The sequence below is a fragment of the Platalea leucorodia genome (assembly GCF_965183815.1).
Source record: "Platalea leucorodia genome assembly, chromosome: 15".
Classification (NCBI taxonomy): Eukaryota; Metazoa; Chordata; class Aves; order Pelecaniformes; family Threskiornithidae; genus Platalea; species Platalea leucorodia.
In genome coordinates this window covers 11,051,630-11,067,156 of record NC_138837.1, presented here as the reverse complement: position 1 = coordinate 11,067,156, position 15,527 = coordinate 11,051,630, and the positions used below count along the sequence as shown (strand labels likewise).

Genomic DNA, 15,527 nt, shown 5'->3' with positions numbered 1-15,527 from the left:
TAGAGAGCTGGGAGAAAGGAATATATTACTTTTATTAGTTTCCATTCTTCTCATAGATTCCCAATTTTGTTATTTTTTGCCTTTTTTCTGACTAAGAACACACTTCAGGGCTTTTAAAATACCAATCTAGTTCATCGTCTAGTAAATACATCTATAAGTGTTTTTTTTCTGCCAGATAGAAAGAGAATGGAGTCAATACTGCCCGTTCCAGGCCCAGTTCACCAGGTAGTCCTGGCTGCTGGGGGCTGTGGCTTGGGATGGGCAGCACGGCCATTATACAAGAACACATCTGCCTGCCCTTGCCTGCAGGAGACGACAGCAGCGGCAGGATTTGGAAGGAGTGATGGGAAAGGAGGGAGCGGAGCTGCCGCCTGCAGTGTGTGGACCACCGGGGGAAGAACTTCAGCCACTGAAATGTCTCACTGTGCCTTTGATGAGAGCAGCAGCTTTTAGCTCCAGAGGTTAGGATCTGCTCTAAATCAAGTGGCGGTGGGTTGTCTTCGCATCGCAGAGCGGTGGTTCAATGTCAAATGGTGGCTCGAGTGTCACGGATTTAATGGGGCGAGTTAGGCCATCGGTACGTGCCATCACTTAGTTCAGCTCCGTGGCATGTGCGAGGCAAAAGTACAGCGTCAGGAGGACAGGCTGAGCTTCTTGCCTGATTGCTCACTTATTATCCGCATGGAAGTCCCAAAACTTCTAAAGGAGAGCTTGGGGAAGTTCCAGCCAACGTCCTTTTCTCTTGGACCCTGTGATCTAGTATTCAAAATCCAGAAGGTGTAATGACTGAGCAGGCCAGAACACCTGAGGTTCCTGGCACCTCACTGGCTTATTTCCATTTCTGACAGCGGTAGGATTCTTCTTGGGCAGGGTGCAAATCTCAGCCAGGAATCCCACAGTTCTCCTCGTGCTGACAGGTCACAGAGCTCTGCTTAACGATTGCCTTTCCAGATGCGGGAGGAATGAAGTCTCAGGAATTTCCCCGATGCCGCTGACTCCCTGATAACCTCACTTTTTTTTTTTTTTTTTCCTATGCAAGCGTGCCTGAATCCTTCCTACCTTCTTCAGATGGTTTGAGCAATGATCACATCAAAGATGCAGACACGTCTCTCATCAACTAAATACCAGCAGCCAGATTATCTGAAGTCATTTTCTGCCTGCCTGCCACTGGGAAGAAAGTGCCTTCGGGGGTTCTCGTTGTGTACCCCGAAAGTACACAGCATAACAGCCCTCGAGTAAACAGAGGCAAAATCAGCATCCCCCATCCTCCTCACTGAAACGCTCTGTATTCACAATAAAACCCCCGCTTTGATCTCTTGCCAAGAATAACACAGACAGTCTATTAAAACGTCTTTAATAACATGATATAATTAAAAATATCTAACGTGCAACTCAAAGAAATGAATATGAAGCTTGTTTGAATCTGTTTCCACACCCTTCCAAACTTGACTGACAGGTTCCAAACCTTCATTAATTGGCCTGAAAATTTATGAATACCCCAATATTATGGGGGAGGGGGGGCATCCTATAATATGAGTTGGGAGCACGAGGGATTAATCAGATTTGAAAGGATTTGGGCGCCACGGTAGCTTTAAAAATCCTGCAAGGCACATCACTGCATCTGTGAGCATTTAAATTTCTGTTTAAAGTGGTCTGAAATGAGTAGGAGACTCTGGTCCCTTAGGCTTTTACCAGCCTTTGTGTTTCAGTCGCTAAAGCAACCCGAGCAGTGACCTCTAAATGCTTTAGTCAAAGGACAGCGTTAGTCGGAATCCATCCCTGCACAATAACGCAGGGAATTTGGGCAGCACCTCATCTTTTAGACGAGCAGAACAGACCAGACCAGAGGAGCTGGAACAACTGCCAAGTCCCAGAGGAATTCTGAGTATCGGATTATGAAGTAACTCTGGTCACAGTCTAATACGAAAGCCCTTGGACTGACGGTCAGGAAAGCTGCTGCTCCCGGGTCGGCTCGCCTCTGAAGGCCAATATCAGATGAGCTACTCCATTTTCAGAGTCAGCGAGATGAGCAGTTCCCTGCAAATGAACGAACTGGTGAACTTCAGCACAGCGTGCACCCGATTTTAGTAGATGTGAAATGAAATGTGTTAATTTAAATCCTGGTTAAAGAGTTTAAATTGGCAATTTTAACCCTGCGTTGCCATGACTCAGCCGAGAGACAGGAACTCAGCTGCGTGTCTGTGCCCTTTGTTTCTCCTTTGATGCTCTGCCCATTTTGTAGAGACCAAGATTAAAACGCGTCGCTTTTGAAGGATCCTCGGTCAGCAGGAGCATTCGCTGGGAGGGATGCGTGGATACTGTCGCTGAGGTGGAAGAGCAGACAGATCGGAAGTAGCAGGCAGAAAATACCTGCTTTTCCCTAGAACATGGAAGCAAGTTGGCTGTTATATTCTGATTCTATTTTAGTGCTCTTCCAGTCTTCGCTAGTGGCGGTACTGCAGGTATCGTCTCCCTTGTGGGCACAGAAGAGGACAGCGCACCTTTTCAGACACCACTTCTCCTGATTAGACAGGATTATTCAATATTAATTTTACAAGAGCTCGGGGCCTGCCTGCTCAGAGGCATCGTTTCATTAGGTTCACTCTCGTCATCTCAGCTGCAGCCCAAGCAAGAGCTGTGCAGGCTGCTCTCCTGTGGAGAACGAATAGCTTGCCATCCGCCGGGAATCACAGGCAGAACAGGATCCGTTGTGTCAAAGTACAGTAGTGCAAGTGCTGGCAAGTTGGCATAAGGCACTGAGGCTCTGGGAGTCCTGCAGGAAAATCACTTGCATCCTCCAGTGACTTACACCTGCGTGATTTCTGTACGTACCCTGTTCACTGCCCTCTGGCAAGATTATCGGGGTCAGTTGTCATCAAAAACACTGCTGTTCCTGTTACTGAAGCTGTTTTCCTTGACCATCACTCGGTACGAGATGCGCATGAAGGAGCCAGTGAGCAGCACGACAAAGAGGATAAGGAGCAAAGACCAGACCTCTGGTTCGATCCCCTTGAGGAAGGCAGGGCTGTCCTGGGGGATGGCGTTGGTCAGGCTCAGCAGGTACCCGAGCGGCCAGCCAGACGATGTGTCACCCATCTATTGAAATAAAAAGGAGGAGCGGTCAGAAGAGGAGACAGTCTGGACCCCAGCTGTGTTTCTGTGCACAGGCCCAAGGCCTCGTATACTTTATTTGAGACTGATCCAAGGATTAGGCTTGAAGCAAGGAGCTCTCCCACTCGCTGTGCCCTGAGTGCACTCATAGGCCTTAATTGCCCTGACCAGCCTCACCTGGGGCTTCCACCCACCCCTCTGCCCATGGGCCTGGCAGCTCCATTTAAGCCCTGGCCTGGGCAGCTGCCTCTTTCCTGAGCTAGGCTGTAGGTGTGTGCTGTTCCTTCTGCTTCCCGACTGGTTTGCCCAGGTGGACCTCAGGTCTACATTGTGGGGACTTCTGTCTCTGGCCCTGCTGCCTGGCTGAACCTCAGACCGAGGCAGGTAGCTCGTCTCTGGCTTTCCAGGCTGGGCTCCCTGGACGGACCCTGGACGGACCCTGGACCTACCTCATGACCTTGCCTAGTCTGATGATCGCCACACGGCTGACTGAACCGCCGTCACTGACGTGGCCCTGCTCAGCGGGACCGTGCCTTCGCTGGTGAGTTGAGAAGGGGTCTGGGAATAGGCTTGCTTTGATTTTGTGAAGGGGAGGACTTGAATCAAATCCCCCTTTCCTTAGGGGCTCCAGATCCTGAAGCAATTTCAGACTTTATAAGCCAGCTGTAAACCCTCACTAGTATAAAGGTGACTGCAAAGAGGTAGGGCAGCATCTTTTGGCTCAGGAACTATTACCAGCAGTTTGTCCTTAGCATGAAGTGGTGATGAAGCCATACTTCCTTCCCTATGGGCATAGGCTCTTAAAGGCGGTATTGCTCCAGATGAGGTTTTCAGCTGTGTGTTTTTCGCTGGGGATAAGTGTAATCTCTAGCTCTCTGACACTGGTTTTCTTGCTTATCACAATGGTGAATTTATTTTGCAAAAATGTCTTGCTGGAGAAACCTAGCCGGTTAGGGCTTGTAGGAGTGGGGACAGGCTGGCTTTACCGAAACCAACTCTCCCTTGTAACTGGGAGCACCACACCGTAAGTAACTGACCTTCTGGAATGCAGTCCAGACAGACCCATCAAAGTCAAACGTGTATCCCTTTGTGCTGAGATGAAAGATGAAGGCAGACACAAGGCAGTAATCGGCAAGTGTATCCAGGCTTCTTTGGGACTCCTTGACCAGCTGGTGTCATTTCCAAAAGAAGACAGGGAAAAAATAAAGGAAGTAAATATGCAGTAGCTGAATTTCAGGCCTACTAGAACCTCTCCTTTCTGGCTCTGGGACTGACTGCGGGACCAGAGGAGGGGTTTGTGTCCTGTGCAGACTGAAACCATGTTTCCTGCGCCCACTGGGCTGTGGTCTGGGAACCAGTGTCGTCTCTTAGTGCCTTTGTTCCCATCTTATTAAAGACCAGGCAGTTCCAAGAGCAGCAGGACTGGCAGCCAGGGCTTCTACAGTTGCCTTGCAGGCGAACTGCTTGGTATGAGTCTCTGCTCTCTAATTAGGTTGAGCTAATGCTGCAGCCTTTCTCTCAATAGGAGCGCTAAGATCTTTCACTTTTGTCCAGAAGAGAAAGCTTTAGGGAACTGCTTATGGGCTTTGCTGCCCCATTAGCAAACCCTGTAGAAATTGTCCAATTTGAATGTTCCTGTGGATGCTCGGTCAGTGTCGGTGCAAATGAGGGTGACCTCGTAAGCCACCCGCTGAGGGAGAGGATGCACAAATTCCCCACGGCTTGGTCTCCCCGGGCCCCGGTGAAATGGGGACGTCCCTGGAGTCTGAGCGGTTGTGCGCCTTGCGCTTAGGAGAGGAGGAGAACAGGAGGACCAAGGTGACGTACGGAGCGAGCAGACAGCCTTCCTGTTTACTCCTTAATATGCAGTAAAAGGTACTTGTGGCTTTTCATTTAATTATGTCCAGGTGTTACCAGCAGCAGCTGGGATTTGAGAGGAAGGAAAATAAGTGGAGCTTGTTTCCTCAAAGTAAAAAACAAACAAACAAAACCAAAAAAAAAACCCCAAAAAAACCAAAACCAATTGAACCCAAACCCCACCAAACAACAACAAAAAAACCCCAACAAAACAACAAACAAACAACAACAACAAAAAAAAAACAAAAAAACCCAAAAAAACCCAAAAAACACCCAAACAACAAAAAACCCAGGCAAATCCAAGTTTTTCCCTGAGGGAACACTAACTTATGGCTCTGTCAGTCTGAGCCACATGGGCTTTTACAACAGACTGTTCCTTACTTCCCACTCTCCCTGTACGCTAAGTTATTCCACAGTTACCTCCTTGGCGGACATCCCACAAAGCCTGTTGACTGCCTGAGCCAAGTCAGGTTCTCTCATGAAGTCCATGGCCTCGGAAATCACCTACAACAACAGCAGCAGAAATAACCGTCAGGTTGGACTGCGCTCTGCATCCTTGCTCGCAGTCCCTGTAGGAAAGTAAGCGGTGGTGGCCGTGGGGCGCGTTGCCAGGGTGCCCTTTCTGTGTGCTCGTGTTGGTGGTTACAGGGCCTCCGATGGGGGCAAGGAACAAGCAGATCTGTGACGGTCTGGAGATGGAAACGGGACTGTCTCTAGCTTGCATGCAGCAGCCTTTCTGGCCCTGCCTGCCTAAGTAGGCAGGGCCTTATGCGCCTTGGCAGCATGTCCATGGGAGGCTGTCAGGAGCAGGGCTCCGGGGACATTTCTGTAATTCCTCCCTCTGAAATGCACTCGGTTTGTCCTAGGATCTTAAGCTGGTCCTGGATTAACAACCCAATGACTTTGGACGCTAGATTCAGGGTCTCGGATATAAGCACGCCTGTGGTGGAGCATGCCCAGATGTTTGCTGAGGGAGCAGTAGAGGATCCTCAGTTTCACCACGTACTCGGTGTGGGAAGACCTGCTCAGCACGCAACTCCTGACTGCCCTGTCCTTGCTGGCTCGTGTGAGCTCCTTCATGGCTCTGTGGAGCTCCCAAGTTTGTCTCACAAGCTGACATTGCTGAGACACGGATGAAGAAAGCCCTGCCCCAGTCGACGGTGGGAAGCTGTGGTCTGTGTTCGAACAGCTTTGTGCCAGCGAGGGGGAGAGGGCAGGAGTGCATGTGGACGCTATTAGCACTGTGTATGCAGCGTTAGCCGGAGCACTGGCCCACTTGGCTAGCAGAGGGCACAGCGTGGCTGCTCCCACTGTATTTATTTATGACCAAACTGGTCCCATTTCATGGGCTCTCGTTAGCAGTTGCCTACCCCAGTGTAAATGAGAACCCACCAGAAACCTGGTCTGGGGGGGCTTGGAAGCGCTGCTGAGCGGATGCTTGAAGAAGCTGCAGGAAGTGGAAGAGCTGAGCAGGCTTTGCACAAGTCTCATGCAGGCGGTGGGTTTGCTGGAGCCGGTGATGTTGAAGACCTCCTCGGGGCCAGGGGTGTCCCATGTGCCATCACTGACAGCACAAGGCCCAGCGTGCACTGATTTCCACTGCACTTCCTGGGAGTAGGCGAGGGGCCAGCAGGGATTAGACACAGTTTTAGCACTTCTGTGATCCTAGAGGCAGAATAAAACAAGGACAGAGGCAGCAAGAGAGGAGGTTGGCATCCCAGGGCTTCACAAAGGAAACCAAAATGTAACACGGTGAAGAACAGTTTTCCTCTGGCACCGCAATGTTGCGATCACACAGGCAGGCTGCCAAAGGCTTGCCAAACCTTATCTCGGCTAGGCACCTGCAAGGCCCAGACTGATGCAGCAGGCTCCCAGCTCCTGCAGAGTTCAGGGCAAGCTGCAATGACTGGACCTGCTGCGGAGTCCCAGCCCTACCTGCTCTCCTTTAGGCCAGAAATAAAATGTCAATGAATCCTGTACTCTTTTCTGGTTGCAAGAAAGAGGCTGTTCTGGTCTGCCTTCCAAATGGCTCAGCCCCTCAAGAATCAGTGTTTCTCATCTCTAGGAATTCCCCAGTATAACTGGGGTGAAGTGGGTCTCCATGTGGGATATTGAGGTCTCAAATAAGGGGAGCTGTGGTTTATAGGGAGGCAAGTGGATGGGCACTGAATAATTTATTTCCAAGAAATTTAGTTTTGGTGGAGACTGGTTCCTGACTTTGCATCAGATCCTGCCACCTTCCCCCTCAAGTGAAATAAAGTTTGGAAGGACCAAACCACCTGTATGCTTTCAAAATGAAATATTGCTCTTTTAAAGACTGCTTCAGGGTTAAAGTCAGCAAAAGACAGAAATATCCCAAATGAAAGGCCCCAGTTGGTTCCCAGGTGCTGCTGTTTAGGCTCCCCTTCTAGGATGGAGGAGCAGTTCAGAGGAGCCACGGGAAGTCTTTGCCTTGCTCTGCCCTGAAGGTGATCTTAGCACCTCTGGAGAGCACCTTTGTGCTCATGTGTATTAAGTAAGGAGCCAAATAGAGCCTGCAAATAGGAAACTCTGGAATGGGTGCCTGTGTGTCTGCTTGGAGGGCACTGATTTGGGCATGGAGAGTGTGTCTGACAAACACTCTAGACTTTTTTTAGATATATGCAAATACTTTCTATTAAAGACAGCGATTGACATTTTGCCCATTAGCAGCTATGCCTTATGCATGTGTCGTTCAGTGCAGAGGGTTGATAATTGTATCCAGGAACTTTGCAAATGCCCTTCTGGCAGATACTCACTTGAATGAGCATAGAGAGCAGCCTGCTGCGGAGCTGCTCCCTGCCGTGGCAGGGGCAGTGATGAGTGTACACGTTGTGCGTCTGTCCGTACAGCTGCAGCCTCACTCCCTCTTTTGGTGCCTGGTTCCCTTCTTCCACCTTGGAAGTGAGCTGTGCTGAGGTTCTTCCCACGGACAGGACTCCTGCCATCCCCTTCCCGGAGGGGACCAACTGTCCTTGCCAGTCGTACTGACCCAAAGAGAACCAGAGAGGTCAGTTCTTAAGAGTTCTACATCTGGGTCGTGGTCAGATGCAAGCGTTATTGCAGAGAGAGAGAAAGCAGCTTTCTGCTACCATACAGCCCAACTTTTTTTTTTTTTGCCCACAGGACATAAGGATGCTGAACTGGTGGCTTTGGAGGGAACAGAGGAGCCGTTGTACAAGCACTGCCATCTGCGCAGGGAGCTCCCCACGGCCAGCGAGAGCAAACAGGGCTCGCCGCCCTGGACGGCTGTTCAAGGCACTGGCCTTGGCAGGTAGGAGCAGGGGAGAGAGGAGGGGGGGGTGGTGGGAAATGGGAGGGAGGTTTCCAGGTGGGCAGATACGGGCTTCAAGTGCTGCCTTGATGCTAAAGTGATCCTCCTGTCAGAAGAACCCTGTGGTTTCATCGCCTGCAGTCTTGCAGAACTGATTTTGGCAGTGCCGAAGTTAGCAGTACAGGCAGGAAAGTTTACGTGGGTGTAAGCACGTTGTCCCTGGCCGGGGAGGCTGTGTTGCTGCCAGCAGGGCTAGCAACTCCCTAACCAGTGCGTGCTTGCTGCTGGTTATCAGAACTGTGTTTCACTTCTGTGATGTGGAATAACTCAGTCTAACCCACCTCTCTTTTGCCCTTTGAGTTCTTCTTGAGACCCTTTAGCTTGAGCAGCCATGGGTAGAGCAAGGAAACATCAATGTATTCTTTTTGTTTAGCAAGTGCCTTCTGAATACAGACCCGGCCCCTGTGCTGGGGACACCCACCTGTGCTCTCGCTAGCATCTCAAGGCGAGGAAATTTGATGGGCTTTTGCTTTGGCAGCAAAAGACTCTGCTTCTCTGTCCCCCATCCATAGGGTGTCCCGTGGGACGGCTGGACTCCCGTGGCAATCCCACAGCACCCCACGGACACAGCAGCAATGCCTGTTTGACAGTGGTGCCGAGCTAGAGCTGCAGGGACTCAGGGCAGTGGAGTTTTTGTTGACACCCCAGGGCCAGGCTATGTAAGGTTATCTATGTGAGCATCCTGGATGTGTCCAGAAAGCCTCACATCTGCTAGGCCAACTGCATGAATGTGGCCATGAAAGGCTCTATTAGAGGTTTGGTCCTTCAGCCTAGTTTTAACCATCTCACATTATGTCCCCCAGGCAGCTGGTGTTGGATAGAACCTGCCTTCTCTAAAAGACAGTGGAAGTCATGCTTAAGCATCGTTTAACATACAGAGCTTTAACAATCCCTCCACGTGTCTCTGTGGCTGTTTGCTAATGGGAGTTGCTCAGCTCAGTTCCGTACTCCCCAGGCAGGATTGTCCTTTACCTTGAAGAAGTTCTGCAGGACATAATTAACAGCAACCCAATTGAATGCTTCCTCGTCTGAACTGGACAGGATTTGTGCCCCCTGAAAGTCAAAGGGGGATGACTTCAGGGCCACAGTCAGGGCTGCAAGGAGACCATCAGAGAGGGTGGGATGGGTGAGGCTAAACGGAAAAGAAAAAGAAGGCACATTTGTTGTTAGAGGACCCTGCCAGGAGCAGCCTGCAGTGGGGGCACAGCTACAGGGCTTCTGCTGCGTTCCCACTTCGGGTAGGAGCACGGAGACACAATGCCCGTCCCACTCCTGCTGCTACTTCCCTCTCCCCTCACACAGCACCGGGGACAAGAACAGCAGAGGGGTGATTTGAGCAGTTGTGCCACCATTCAAGAATTTAGGAGTCCAGTACCCTCTGCCACTGAGGCATCCTGTGGCCTTGCCCCACTGACCTGGCCCCCTCCAGACCTTACTTTTCCCCAGTGTCTAAAAGGAGATAAAGGTCCCAGTAATGAGGTGACTGCGAACAGGGTCCACAAAAGTGTGTATGACCAGGGGGATCTTCCCACCGCCGCTCCCAACCTGCTGACAAAAGCACCCCTGCTAGCCCATGTGGGTTATCACATAAACTGAAAACACTTCAGCTTCCAGATTGACAGATGTTTTTCCAAGCCCTAATTGTGAATCCCTAATTGTGAAGGAGACTTTACACAGACTGGTAGCAGTAGCAAGACTGTCATCCTCTGGCTTGCGGGGCCAGTATGGGGACACAGCCATGCCATACTCCCCTTGAGTGCGTGGGACCTGAAGAAGGTTTATCTGACTGGCAGGTTAGGGATGAAACACTGCAGAGCAGACAAGGGGAGACGCGTTTACAGAATGATCCGCGTGACGTGTGCTGATCTCTGGGTGTGGGTTTGCAACGTTCACTCACTTCAGCTCCCTCATGCTGGCGGTTGCTCCCAAGTAGAGGGGAGTTTGGCTGTGCTGCTCTGCTGGGATCTCTCTCTGGGCTCTGTTCAAACATTGCTCCAAGCTCTTCCCTGCTTTCTGAGGAGAATTTGAGTAGTTGGAGACTCCCGGACCTGAGGACCAGGGGAAAGAATGAAATTTTCTAAGGAAAGATGTGGGAGAAGTGTGAGAGCTGTTACCCAAGAGGTTGCTGTCCTGGGGCATGGTTAAAGACAGAACCTGTCACAGGCGGAATGAAAGAGTTCCTCCAGGTCGCCATCCTGCTAAAATATGGTACGGGGAGCAAAACAGCACATGCATGTAAATCCCAAATTGCACAAAGAGAACCCTAGCTCTGCTGCCGAGACATCCCATAAATGACTGTCTATCAGCCAGACTGCTACAACAGCTGAGGCTGTCTCAGCCCACAGAGGAAGAAATGTGGCTTTAGCCGCTATAAAGATAAGCAAAAGGACGTATTGCCATGCAGATAGAGCCGAGGTTGATGCGTCAGCTCTCTCCTCCAGCCACTTCCTCTTGTGTTGGTGGAGGTGGCTTCTGAGCCCCATGCCTGCAAGCAAGACATTTCTGCTCTAGAGGAAGCTGGTGCTGTGCAGAGAGAAGCTGTGTGCAAGCCTTGACTCATCTTTCCAGCAAGATTAAACGGGGTCTTAAATGCTGGTTTTGAACTACTACCCAGAAAGAGCCTCACTTTCCCGTCCTCTGGCCCACTCGTCTTCCTGGCTGCGCGACTCCCTCGCTGTGTGCTTTGGGCCCTGCATGGGGCTGAGCTGCAGCTTGCCCACGGCCTCTCAAAGGCTGTGACCGCAGTGCCATGCAGAGAGGACTGCTGCTCACCGCTGGGCGAGAGACCTCCCTGGGCCTTTTGCTGCTGCTGACACGCTGTTGCAGCAGCAGGTTCAAATAAGCCTTCAAGCACCGAGCTACAGTCGCTGTTTGTAACCCAGCCAGTGAACATGGCAGCAGTCAAGGGACGCGTACAAGGTTTCAGGGAGCCCTTATTGCATCTTCTGTATGTGGTTTGTATTGCTTACAGTCTGTAAGGGCACAAGCCCCTTTCCCTGCTTGTTGTGCTGCTGCCCTCCCACAGAACAGTGCTACTGAGAGTTCAGCGTTCCCCAGCATCCTGCGATAATCAGGCTTCAACATCAAAGCAAGATTGAGAGATAGGGAAGGAAAACACCAAGCATTAATGCATGAAACCCTTTCAGCTGGCTGTGGCAGGGCTAAACTGATTGAAACTAGTGAGGAAGACCCCAATATTCTCCAAAACATGACACCTAAAACCAAACTGAACCCATGCTTATGCTGTCAAATGTCGCATAGGGGGTTGTAGTCTTTGCACCTCTCTTGTCCTGGAGCTACGCCACTTACTACCCAGACTACCGTCAGGAGAAGGCAGAAGATACCAGGAGTCACGCTGCAGCCAGACTTGTCTCTGTTGCTGTTCGCTGTCTCGCCTGGGTGAGAAGCTCAGCAACCTTGGTTCTGCCACTGGTCCATGTGGGCATCAGGACCAGCCCTAACCCCTCCGTGTGCTTCCCTGCCTGCAGCAGGCCAAAAAATCTGTCACCTGCTACTGCTGAGTGCTGGTGTCCAGCTGTGTATGGCTAAATCTGCCCATGTTTGAGAAGACCCATGCTGAAAATAAGCAGCCTGTGCTTCCCTGTCACCACTGGTTCAGCGTACAGCTAGATGATACAGGAGCCGAGGAAAGTGCAGCAATGGTCCATGCACAGATCTCTAGGTTTCCATCCATCCCACGCCAGTCCCGCAGACCACCGAGCGTGAATCGGGCACCTTACCTTGTACGGAACAGGAACTACATTCCGTGATCACCCCAGTCTTGTTTGCCTTGGCGGTGGTCCACTGGTAAATGAACAGGATGGTGCGGGATGGGCCAGCATCCAGAACAATGCCGTACTGGAAAACCCCAAAAACATTCTAGGTAAATGCCACCGAAGGCATGCTGCTTTGTTATTGTGGGGTTTCTCAGCATTATGTAGGTATTCTTGGTAACCCATGCACTGCAGTCTTTGAGTTAGCTTTTTACAGTCAAAGGAAGGGTGAAGCCAGAAGATGATGTGGATTTGCAGTGAACCACCTGCATTTCTGAATATACATAAGGAGCAGCAGGAGTGGAGAAACACCCGGCAATATGTCAGACCTACAGTGGCATGCTCTCTAGCTGTTCCTGAAATCAGGTAGAGGGCTTCCACTGAGAGCTGAAGCATCTGGAGCTCAGGAGAAACAGGTCCTAAAGCAGTAGGAGATGGCACTACGCAGGCTCTTGGCTGATTCTGGGACTCAAACTGCTGCTGGATTGGTTTGCTAAAGAGATAAGGGCTTTGTGCAGGAACCGGAGGGCTGTGGCTTCTTCCTGCTTCTGAGGAACCCGAGACTTCCACATTTGTTGCCCTGCTGCAGAGGTGGTGCCACACGGGCTGGGTTTGCCCTGATGCGTGCCAGACCTGTGGGAGCTGCAGCGCGCTGGGACCAGCCAGCACATACACTGTCCGACGCAGCAGCCCTGAGGAGACCGAGAGAACGTCTTGGCAGAAACAGCAGCAGCGAACATGAGATTTCTCGACACCTTGTCCGCTGACAGTTCTCCTGTTGCCCAGCCAAGGAGGCCAAGGGCTTTCTTAGTCTCTTTGCAGCCCAGCATCTGGTCTATTTGCTGCTGACCGAGCCTTGCTGAGCTGCACCTCATATGCGAGGTTAGGAAATGAGAGGCTGCTGGGGTACCTGCAGCACAGCTCTGTGGCTGTTTTGGGTGTCCGCACGCCCAAAATAGCCCCGGTGCTAGCCTAGGGTCCCCTCCTCTCCTCCCTGTTACATGACCCCAAACTGGGACATCTCCTACACAGACGGGAAAGAAACTTGTGAGATCTGAGAGGTACGTGGTAGTGCATGGTCTAAGCTGTATCTTGCACAGAAATAGTTGTAGCTGTGGCTGAGTGGGAGGAGAAACCTGAAAGGTTGATGTTAACACCCTCAGAAGGGTTATAGCACAAGACAGAGCCTGACTGCAGCCTCCGAGCGAAGCTGGCTGCCTGCTGCCTTCCTGGGAGCTCCCAGCTGCACCAGACACAGCGCCCAGGCCGGGAGCTGCGGGGACTGGAGCTGAAACAGAAATGCGGAAGGAGGATGGAGCTCCCTCTCCCAGCCTGCTGGCATCCTCCCACACGAGTGACAGCTCGTATTTCTCGTAGGGACATGTCGGCTGCCGCAGAAGAGGAAGAAATAAATGGTATTGGTGGAAAAAGCTGGATTTTTTTTCCTCCTTTACAAAATGAGAGGCTGCTTCTGGGAGTGCAAGGGAGAAGGGATCACCACGTTTCTGCCCCAGCTCAACGGCAGGGAAGGGCAGAGTGCTCACTGGGCAGAGCATGGAGCAATAAGGCTTTTTTTTTTTTTTTTTAAATCCAATTTTGTTTGAGAAGTGTGGAGGAGGGGTAGTATCACTAACCATGCAGGTTAACCTACTTCTGTTCGAGTAAACCATAGTGTGCCACTGATCTCACCTCAGCAGCGGTGCGTCAGGAGGCAGAGCGGATGGGCAGCAACAGCCCCGCCACCGGGCAGATCTGACCCTGCTGCACAGAGCAGGTTGGCTCTTCAGTTAAAAAACAAGAAAGGACAGGAGAGGAAAAGGCATGGAAGATAATTTTTTTTTTTTAAACATAGCAGGAGCAATTCAGAGCCAAATTCCTACTGACTTTCAAGAGGGACCTAGGTCTTTCCCTCCCCTGATACCACCGGTCCCTTGCTGCTCTGGGGTAGCTCCTGACATGGGCTGCCTCTCCTCAGCCTGCGGTGAGCATCTCTGTTGGATGATATCCAGCCTGTATTTCCCTGACCAGCCAAAGGGGTTGGCTTGTTTTCGGTTTGAAATGCTACAGCATGCTGAAGGATGCAAACCCATCCTCCCAGTCTTGTTCTAGTCCCCTCCTCAGTTTGTTGTTTTGGGCTAGTAACTAAGTCAGTAGTGCAATGAATGTAAAAAGCAACAAAACACACCAGGTTTTAGTTTAAACGCCTGGCTTGCACAAGGAAACAGGCAGGTTCTCCTTAAAAAGCAGCCCCACAGACAAGGAGAAGGTCTTCTGCTTACTGCCCTGCTTGACCCCTGGCTTGGCCGCCCCTCGGGCGGGCGGACGCCCTTACCTTGGTCCTGAGAGGGGTGATGGGCACATCTTTAGTGGAGATGCAAAGGAGCACGATGCCCGTCAGTCCCGCTATGATCACCAGCCAGGGGGGAAGGAGCTCACGCCAAGACATGAAGCGCCTTCTCCTTTCGCAAAGAGTCAAAAGAGGAAGCTGCGGAGCAGCAAACTGACAACGGCTGCTTTTTACAGCCTTTAAAAAGAGGAGAAAGGCGGGGCTGGGGCCAGCCTCTGACTTCAGCCCAGCCCCAAGCCACAGGGACCACAAGGAGCGCGTGGGCCAAGTTGTGATGCGTCAGGCAGTCCTCCCTTCCATTGATCCACACAATAAATAAAATGACGGCTTCATGCCTGTTCCAGTGCTAGCTTTGCAAAGGCATCAGTGCAACCTCGAAACTGCCCCAGGCGTCGAGGTTGAGGTAAACAGAAATGTGAGATTAACTCAGCTGTGTAATAAGCAGAAAGCAAGCAAAACTCATCCGTTTGGTATTCTGCACCTGGCAGTGCTAGCTGCCAAAATTAGAAGCGGGGAAACTCCTTGTCGCTGGGTTTATTTTATATTTGAGGGCTCCAGGGTGGACCTGGGCCACTTCCCCACAAACACGTGTCCATCGGGCTGGGGCAGAGCACGAGCACTCTGCCCAGTTCCTTCAGACTGCTCCTGCCTCCTCGTTCGCTCGCAGGTGGCACCTGGGAAAGGAAAATGTCTGCACGTTTGGGTTTCCACCCGCAGGAGGCTCTGGCTGGTTTGGTCTTTGCTGGCGGGGGGAGATGGCAGGAGCTCCTCGGGTCTTTTGCCCCCAGAAGTCCAGAGTCAGTGTGGGTGACTGTGCGCCCCTTCCTGACAGCCTCCCCATGAAAGATAACCAACCCCCAGTCTTTACAAAACACGTGCCCACTTTCTCCTTTCCGGTGCCACAAAGGCACATCCCTGGAACCAGAATTTCTGAGGAAAATCTGTTAGTCAGACCCAGGAGAGGTGCTTATTTCAGTCTGTCCCCATCTGTTTCCCGGTGATTTGGTCTAGGAATAAAAGTGCAACTCCTTTAAAGAAATGTTTTGGTTTGTGCGAGCTGGACCATTTAGTGGCAAGGCCACCTTGT

At 51.4% G+C, this 15,527-nt stretch overlaps 1 protein-coding gene across 2 annotated transcripts; it reads right to left on the bottom strand.

Moving 5' to 3' along the window:
- Positions 1–1,486: 1,486 nt before the first annotated feature.
- On the bottom strand, positions 1,487–14,572 carry LOC309597690 (ectonucleoside triphosphate diphosphohydrolase 2-like). Of its 2 annotated transcripts, XM_082327338.1 has the most exons (9): positions 14,426–14,572; positions 12,061–12,178; positions 10,218–10,368; positions 9,293–9,452; positions 7,746–7,973; positions 6,361–6,633; positions 5,389–5,472; positions 4,149–4,280; positions 1,487–3,096 (listed from the first exon to the last, which is right to left on the bottom strand). In XM_082327338.1, the coding sequence occupies exons 1-9, from the start codon at positions 14,537–14,539 to the stop codon at positions 2,866–2,868; spliced, it is 1,491 nt and encodes a 496-aa protein (XP_082183464.1). In that variant the 5' UTR covers positions 14,540–14,572; the 3' UTR covers positions 1,487–2,865. The 2 variants fall into 2 exon arrangements, with proteins under 2 accessions (XP_082183464.1, XP_082183465.1); XM_082327339.1 differs by lacking the exon at positions 6,361–6,633.
- Positions 14,573–15,527: the final 955 nt, after the last annotated feature.